General features: G+C 40.7%; 1 protein-coding gene across 6 annotated transcripts in view; it reads right to left on the reverse strand.

Moving 5' to 3' along the window:
* Positions 1–8,431, reverse strand: part of GPCPD1 (glycerophosphocholine phosphodiesterase 1) — a 63,489-nt gene extending 55,058 nt beyond the window's left edge. For 3 of the 6 annotated variants that reach the window (XR_005061160.2, XR_012131522.1, XM_073236893.1), the window contains exons 1-3: positions 8,078–8,431; positions 3,162–3,238; positions 46–142 (exon numbers count right to left, since the gene is read on the reverse strand). Coding sequence is in view for 3 of the 6 variants with exons in the window: in XM_073236893.1 (XP_073092994.1) it covers positions 46–142; positions 3,162–3,210 (146 nt within the window). In the remaining 3 variants the exon portion in view is untranslated. Of the gene's footprint in view, positions 1–45; positions 143–3,161; positions 3,239–7,836; positions 7,856–8,077 lie in introns of those variants that run through there. The other 3 variants (XR_005061159.2, XM_017652670.3, XM_073236892.1) reach the window with 2 other exon arrangements.
* Positions 8,432–8,731: the final 300 nt, after the last annotated feature.

Raw genomic sequence — 8,731 nt, forward strand, 5'->3', positions numbered from 1 at the left:
TCTGAATGCCACAATTATTCTATACCCTGACACTTCCAAGCTTACCTTTCACCTGTCTCATTTTCTGGCAGCAGAGCCACAGCATTTTGAGGATTCCAGTTTCCCAAAGCATCAGAGCTTCCACATATTGCAAAAACTTCTCCTAAAGAAATAGCACAGCTAGTTACAGCAGGATAAGTAGGAAAGTTTCAAATTTTAGTTTTAGGAAGCAAGAAAAGAGCAGTCAGTTGCACTAGTTCAACCAGATGCAGGATTCCCTCAGCAGAGATGGGAGGAGCCTCACCACAGACATGGGTGTGGATCAGATACCACACTAGCACCTGCATTATTAACCTGGCTTGCCTCTACAGAACAAGAGGCAGTGAAAAGGAAGGATGTGTAGGGATAACTTCTCTTCATTGTTCGAGTCTATTTATTGAATCAATAATAAACACCAAGAAGACAGTGATCAAACACAGTCCCTGCTTTCAGGGCAGCTTCCAATTTAAAGGGTCAAACACTAAATGCATATAAGCATTTTAGAGAAATATTAACCAGTATTTCCCAGAATTCAAACAACAGCTATTAACAAGCTAAAGATCAAGAAAAATTTCAGTGGGACAGAAGCAATGTAACCATCACCACAAGAAAAATGCATAAAACAAAGAGTGAAAAATCTTACACAGCGAAAAATCTAATATTCTTTATCAAAATAATACCTACATTCTCATCTGAATGCTTCTCGTACTTAAGAGGTAAACCAAAACATACTTACCACCTATATTTGCTACATCTTGTATATTTAGCAAAAGTTTTCAATTTCTTGGATGTTAAGTATATAGAAGCCTTTGACTTATCAGCATATCCTGAATTTTTATAATTAAAGTTCATAAAGAAAAAATAATGAACTGAGCCCAAATGAACAAAGTTCAAGACAAAGTCCTCCATATTCTGAAAGCAGTTTGGCTTCTAGCTTTAGGCACTAAGCTTTAGGCACTACTCTAGTAAGACTAAAAATTATAGTTGGCTTCAGCCACCTGCTTAAACGTTCTGTGACCTTGGACTGTATATAACTTAACTAAATTCCAAGTGTGATAGCCATTCAGGAGTTTTCAGGGTTCTAAATACATGTACATAAAGCATAGGGTGGTTACATACAGAGATTTCATGTCAAAATATTAACCAATCCTTAAAAGTAACCAGATTTTTTTGCAATTAACTTAGGTTATCAGCAACTTCTTGGATTAAAAAAAGTTTAAGCACCATTGCTAAATATGGGGCACAAATATTCATTCCCAAGATAGTATATGTGGCTATGCATACACATAACATTTGCAATGGATCCCAGCTCCAAGTACAGATGATGATAAAATCACTGACTCAGGTCCATTACAGTTCCTTTACAAACAAGAGTCTTGTTAAAACTTTAAGGGAGTTAGTTATTTCCTACCCCCATACAAAACAGCAGCTACTCCAGAAAAAACATATGCACCACGTTGGAGAAAGTGAAACTTGGGCACTGGGTGGGTCACTTTCCTCCTGCATGTGCTCATGCATTTTACCAATTCCCCCCTGCAATGTTACTATTTCTTTCTGCTGATTGCCCTTGAATATGGCTCTAACAGGACAAAAAGGGAAACTTACTACTAGAAAAACAGACCTCTTTTGTAAGTCGGCTTTCATTTATAAATATTATAAGACTGGAATGCTAAATAATTTGCAAAAAGCACCCCCACATATTCTGTTGTTGTTCTTCCCTCTAACATAATCCGACTGCATTCCCCACTCTCTCCATTCAGCAGAGAACACTTCTTCCTGCATGGGTGAAGAAATCAAGGTGATGAGGGGCTTGGGGGAGGGAAAGTCTCCCCCAATATCTCCTCCCTGTCCCTTTACCTCCTCTCCTTCCCACCTACAGATTCATTTACATGACCTTCCCTCTAGTCCTTGAGAATGAATCCCCCCTTCTCAAGCTGACCCTTCTATGGCTAATTCTGCAGTCAGTCCATTTGCCTGAAGTGGCCAGCATCTCTAGCTTAAACTGCCTGTGTGCAACTGCTTAAAAGGGTACAATATAGTTCTACAGTCTTCTATTCACAAAGAAGGATACACACTGGACTGGAGGCAAGCACTTAATCCCAGGGAGCCAAACCATCAGCTGACTAGCAATCTTCAATCTGCAGAATCTTGCCAGGGTACAGCTGTACCAGATCCTCCTTAGGGACTATTCAAATTGTTTCCTCTGCCCAGATCTGTGTCCTCCCTACCCCTTTAACTCTCCTTATCCCAACATCCCACATTCAGCTAGGTTAGGGTCCCTGTGAAATTCAAGGTTCTAGGACTTCTTGCTTTTTGCAGTAACCCTTACAGATTTTATGGAATTATTTGAGTAATTTTGTTTGTGTATAGAATGTAAGCTCTACAAAATGTGACTTTGTCATGTAATGCTGAATTCCTGTAGCTAGTATAGTGCCTGGCTCAGACCAGGGCTAGATGAATAAATGATCTGCTCTGTATATCCAGCATCTTTGTTCCAGCAGCCATCACAGCAGTTGACAGAGTATGTTGTCAAAGGGGTTAGGGAGGACACAGATCTGGGCAGAGGAAACAATTTGGATAGTCCCTAGGAGGGAAGGAAGGCATGCAGCAGAAGCAAGGAATTGGCCAGTACAGTCAAGAGTGTATTAACCATGGAGTTATATAACCCAGGTGTGATACTGTTTTCACAAGCTGTCTTACACTAAAATTATTTCACATTGCTTCAGTAGACAGCAAAAAATACTTAAAGGAACAAACAAACCAACAAACAAAACAAACAGGGAACAAGGTTACCTTAGCCAAGTATTTCACCAACTTCATACACTAGCATATTTTCCCTTTCATGCTACTTAAAAATCATAGCCCAACTACCTTTTTCCTGCACAAAATTATATAAATTCACAGCTTGCTTGGACAATATGTCCTTCTGTCCTCCCTCCCTCTCTTCCTTCCTTCCTTCCTTCTTTCTTTCTTGAGTTTACTATGCCCCAATCACATTTCTGATATTAAACAAGCCCTAAAGATATTTTCATCTAAAAATTAGGCCCACTCTAATAATAACAATAACTCCATATTTAAGATAATCTAGGTAAGAAAAAGTCTCTTAATTTAAGAAATTGTTTTAAAGTAAAATCTTACAGTACCTGGTAAAAGGGTTCCTCTTATTTCAAAGGTTATCTGAGACGGTGTCATTCTGATGGATTTATTTTAGGAGGTCGTGCTAGGAAGAAAAAGAGATGTCATTAATAATATGTGAAAATATTAGCTCTAGGTAGCTACTACCAAGAAACAAGTTAAAAAGCAAAATAACAAAAATGAATCTCAACTGTGAGCAAAAGATGTCATAGGCCTTATGTAAAGAAATATAATTAGGAAGTACCTAGGCAAGTTTTAGGGGCTAATTTTACAAATCTATTCTGCAAGATTGTAGGGACATGAAAAACTACAAGACAAATGTATCCAAACTCTTTTTTTTTTTTTTAAGAGTTCGAGATTCTCTTGTTACATACTTTCCCTTCTGATAAGCAGCTGTTCTGAACTCAGCCTATCTTTCCTGACCAGGCTAATGTTATGGTGGAAGAAGGGAAAAAAAAAAAAAAACTACACAGAAAAAAGCTTGGCTCACTGGAGGATTTCTACCTAGCAAGAAGGTTTCAACTTTAATAACAAGGTAAAAATGAAAGAACTTAGGTATCACCCGCTGAAACAAATTACTTGTGTTCTGCAACAAGTCTGAGAATCTAAGTAACATAACTGATTACTTAAAAAAAAAAATACAAATCACTTTTTCCAGATTTTCTCTTTAACCATAGGACCATCATTATTCTAATTCTCTATACTCAGATTTTGAATCACCACTATGTAATCTACTACTAAACCCTGTTGATTCTAACTGATCTTAATATATATGCCTGTCTTCCTAAGGCTTGAACTCCATTCAAAATCCTCAGTATACTACCTGTATTTTAGCTTCTAAATGTCTTCCCAATAATATATTTTATGCCAATTAGAATATTCTTCCTCACACCCCTGGATTGGATCACTTTGATTACTCATAGATATCTAAACCCCTAAGCCTTTGCTGTCCTTCGCTGCTTATCCACATTTTCTCTCTAGCTGATTTTTCATTTCTTCATTGTTTTTCCCAGCCAAAACAATCTGTTTACAATCCCCTAATTTAAATACCTGAGGGACGATAGGAAATAGATTTAAAAAAAAAATACAATGGCAATTCTCAGGAAGGTTATATAACTTAAATATAAAGGACACAGATTCCACACAAAGATACATCACATTCTACACAACTTCTTCAATACCCCAAAAACTTTTGCACCGCAATCCACTGATGTTCCTAAAGAATGCCAATCATGTCTTTACTCAGAAGCATTTCCATTAATTTACCAGTTTAAATTTTATTTGCATAGAAACACTCTTTTTAAAAATGTGCCTTTCATAGCTATTCATTCTATTTTCCCTTTGCTCCCTTCCCCTTCCTGGGAACACACCCCCAACTCTGCGATGGTCATTCACTCAACACTGCTACCTACAGTTAATCACACTTCTGAGTCAAGGTACACAAATCTGTATCAATGGTTCTCTTGGGAGGCAATTTTGCTCCAAGAGATGTTTGGCAATGTAAAGAGACATGTTTAGTTATTATAACTTGGGGGCAATGCTCTTAGCATCTAGTAGGGAGAAGCATGGAGTACTGCTGAACACCATGCGATGCCCAGAACGCTCTCCACAAACGAGTGTCTGGTTCCAAATATCAATAGGGCTGACATTGAGAAACCTGATCTCTAATATCTATCCCTAGGGGCCTGCTATGAGGGTCAGGAGCCCACGATTAATGTTAGCTCTCACCTCTGTATCGTGCCACTTACATCAATTATAAAATGTTAAGATTGAATACATGTATTAAGCAACCAGTCAATGTGGTTTCTTATCACTTGAAAAAGGATTCCCTATTTGGCAACTCTACAATTTCAGTTTGAAAACCCAAAACACTGCACTGGAAAACAAACCTGTCCCAGAACAAAGTAATTTCTAAGATACTTCCATCTACTTTCTGGGTCTAAAAGGAAACATGATCTATTTAAAGAATATACATTCAATTCTAGCACTGCCACTCAATGTTCTAAATCTAAAAATAGCTCTAGATTTTTATCCCCCATTAAACTATTATTATCCAAATCTTAACAGTTGTCTTTTAATGTGCCATTGGACATAAATCTGAGTATAACTCTTAAGTGTACAAATATTTTCTTTTCTAATAAATGGTCATGGAAGCACTGCAATCTTACATTTACCTATTTACCAAGAAGAAATCTTAAGGCTGGAAAAAGCTTGGCTTTTAAGTTACTGAATTAATGCTGAGACGCAACAAAGAGCCCCATCATCCGCAGTAAAACTGCTGAATAATCAATCTCAGTCTCACCCGGTAACTTGTCAGTACCTCCAACCAGCGTTTACTGCCACGGGTCTCCACTGAGGGCAGTCTCATCTACATAATTACATAGCTGGTACTCAAATACTTGTTCATCAGTTTTAAGTAACTATTTGAACAAATTTTTAGAGAAACCAGATGTAATTATTCTTATGTATTAAAATCAACTGGTACAAAATTCTCTCTAAATTTCTACTGCAAAAATGGGGAACTTCTGTAAATTTAATAAAAGGGAAAACTGATTATTAAAATGGAGCTTTTCATTCTTAAGGTTGCTTATAAGAGTGGGTCTAGTAACATGGCTGTAAACAGCTACAGTAAATGTACTACGCAAAGCTCTATATAGAGACACACACACACACTACCACCTCCCCAGATGTCAAAGAGTCATCCTCCTCTTGGATTGCCAACAGTCATAATCTGATTTAGTTTCCACTCTTGCTCCTCCCCCACCCCCAAATGTAATACTGTACCAAGTAAAAGCCTGGGGAGCTGACAGCAGTTTACTTGCTCGTGGACAGAGGCCAAAATTTTGGTGCAGGATTGAAGTGTACAATTTTGGCACCCAGCTACTACCAAAACAGCAGTGACAAAATAAAATACCATTCTGTGTGGAACACAAAACTTACACACCTGCCAACACTTTGTCTTCTTGAAAACAAGCAAAAAAAAGTCCCAATTTGGAAGGAGGAGGTCTTCCAGATAAACATAAACCAAGATTAAGATGAAAAATGCTAGTCATTTTTATGTACCTGAGCTGACTGTAAATGTAACTTAACCAACTCACCTACTACCTCAGTACTACATTTCTTGAGATGGGTTTTGGTTTGGTTTGGTTTGGTTTTTAAATATAGCCTCTCTGCACTTTTTCAAGATAAATATTAACAGCCATTCTCTTCTGAGGTTTTGAGTAGCAGTTAACACTATTTTAACACTTTTTTTTTAAAGGCTTAAGCAATTAATAAAATATGACACTGTTATTTATATATTTAAAATATTTCAGAGTTTACACTACCTGGCAAAATTAATTTTACTCTATTCTTTTTGTCAAAGAAATTATCCTAACACATGACCTTACTGGTTTACCAGCTTGGGGACAAAAGGGAGATTTAAGCAACCAAGGTACAGGAACATTTGGTTTAGAGCTAAATTGAAGTCACAGATATTTTTAGCTAAAATGTGTATTTCTGGCCAAAAAGAACATCTCTATTTTTCCCAAGTTTTTTGAAGGAAATTCTCCTTGCTGTCTTCTAGACTCTAACAGCTCTGATCTTCATAACTGGCTGTAAGAATATAACATATGAAATGTCTACATTTTCCTAAATTAATTTCTGTTCATCATGCTGGAGGATCATCATGACCCCACTTTCCTGACCCAAGTATACTTCGAGCCAATATTTTAATCAAATGTCTGCCGACAAGAATGGATGTTTATTAAGAAAGCATTTCTGGAGATTTCATTACACAAATTAATTCCTTGGGCAACTTTCTAAACAATGCAGTAAAAATTTTCCAAATATTTCCCACTTCATTTCATGTTGATATTATTTTCATATGTATTTATCCTGGTTAAGTCATACATAAAGATTTAATTCATCGACCTACTTTTTGTACATATCAAATTCTACTTACTCTAAGCTACAAAAGGTTTCTTTTGTGGTTATTATTTCTGATTCCAACTTTCTTAGGTCTTACTTCGTCGAGAATACTGGTTCTCCCTAGTTCTTACATCAAGAATGGATTGGGCCAACTGCAGTTTTATCTGTTTGCTCTATCTTGTGTTTTTTATACCCAGAACGTTAGGAGTTAGAAAAAGGACTGGCAGCTTGTATTTACTAGTTAGGTAAGCTGCAATTGTCAGAAATGCAGTAAGATGGAGAAACATGAAGGGGTAAAGGAGTAGGTAGGAGCTGGGAAGAGAGAGAGAGGGCCACAGAAAGGGTAGGAAGAAAACATCAGGTCTAAACATTTTGCTTGGTTTGATAAGGTTCTTTTATGTTGGTGCTACATCGGACTGGACAGCTGCCTCAAGGTGAAAGAATTCTCTGCAATTCAAGATGGAATTCGTGCCTGATGTCCTTTATAACCAGGCAGTGGGGCAAAAGGGGGCTGGCGAAGCATCTTACTGATTGAGGCTTTCCCCCAGAAGTTATCAAAGCAATAGAAGGTCTTTGGGAAAAGTCGGGCTTTGCTGAGCGGCAGGCTGTCGTCTTAAACTGTATGGTGGTCAGTGATGTCTATTCCCGCAACCTTTTTCTAGAAAAAGGCACTTTGGTTTCTGGAAATAACTGAATTATACAAGCAAGCCCTAGACTCCGTGGTTAGGCAATTTCGGCACACCAGCAGTTGTCAAAATACCATGAATTACTTACAGACAGATCGAGAGTGGTGGCGGCGAGGGGCATGCGTGGGTTAGGGGGACAGAGGACTTGGGCTGCATTTTTTGTTTCTTCGTTCCTGAACTTCTTCGCACACTCGTGGTCCAAAGCTCTACGCAGTCTGATATGTCGAAAATACAAATTTTTTAGGGGGGAACTAACCATCAGGCAGCCCAGCGGAATCGTGGCGGCAAACAATAAAGTCTAATTGAATAGCTGCTACCCGCCGACTTACCGGAGCGAACGTCCAGGTCGCTGCTTCCCCGACGGGCAGTGCCGGCGGGATGGGGGACCCTGCCCGCGCGCCTCGGCCCCGCCGCGTCCCTGGCCCGGCTGCCCTGACAGCTCAGCCGCCACGTGAGCGGCTGCCGGGGCCCCCGCACCGAGCGCCCGGCCGCACCCCTCACCGGCAGGGTCCGCAAATCCGCGGTCCGCGATGCCGCCGCCGCGCCCGAGAGTAAGGGCCGGGGGCCGAGGTGCCGGGCGGCCGCCGTCAGTGCCTCGCCAGCGCTCCCCGAGGAAGCCCGCAGCGGCGCCGAGCGGCAGGAAGCGGCTCCGCTCAAACCGGTTTCAGCTGCTCCAGACCAAACCGCCCGACCACCCCGCGAGGCGGGGCCGGAGGGCCGGAGGGGCGGGGCCTTACGTCACGCCCGGCTCCGGCCCGGCCAATCGGAGGCCGCGAGTAGGGGGCGGGCCCGCGCGTTCCTGGAAAGGGCTCGCGTCGGCGGCGGAGAGCTGCCGGGCATTCCCCGGGTCCCCACGGTCCACCTTTCCCGCACACCTGGAGCCGCAGCGGGTGGCCGGGGAGATCTGGCTTGGGGTTAGAGGCGCGTACTGTGGTCCCCAAAGCCGCCTTAGGAGAGGTGTGGAGGCTGGAGCTTCAGTTCTG

Source organism: Manis javanica, chromosome 5, assembly GCF_040802235.1.
Source record: "Manis javanica isolate MJ-LG chromosome 5, MJ_LKY, whole genome shotgun sequence".
NCBI lineage: Eukaryota > Metazoa > Chordata > Mammalia > Pholidota > Manidae > Manis > Manis javanica.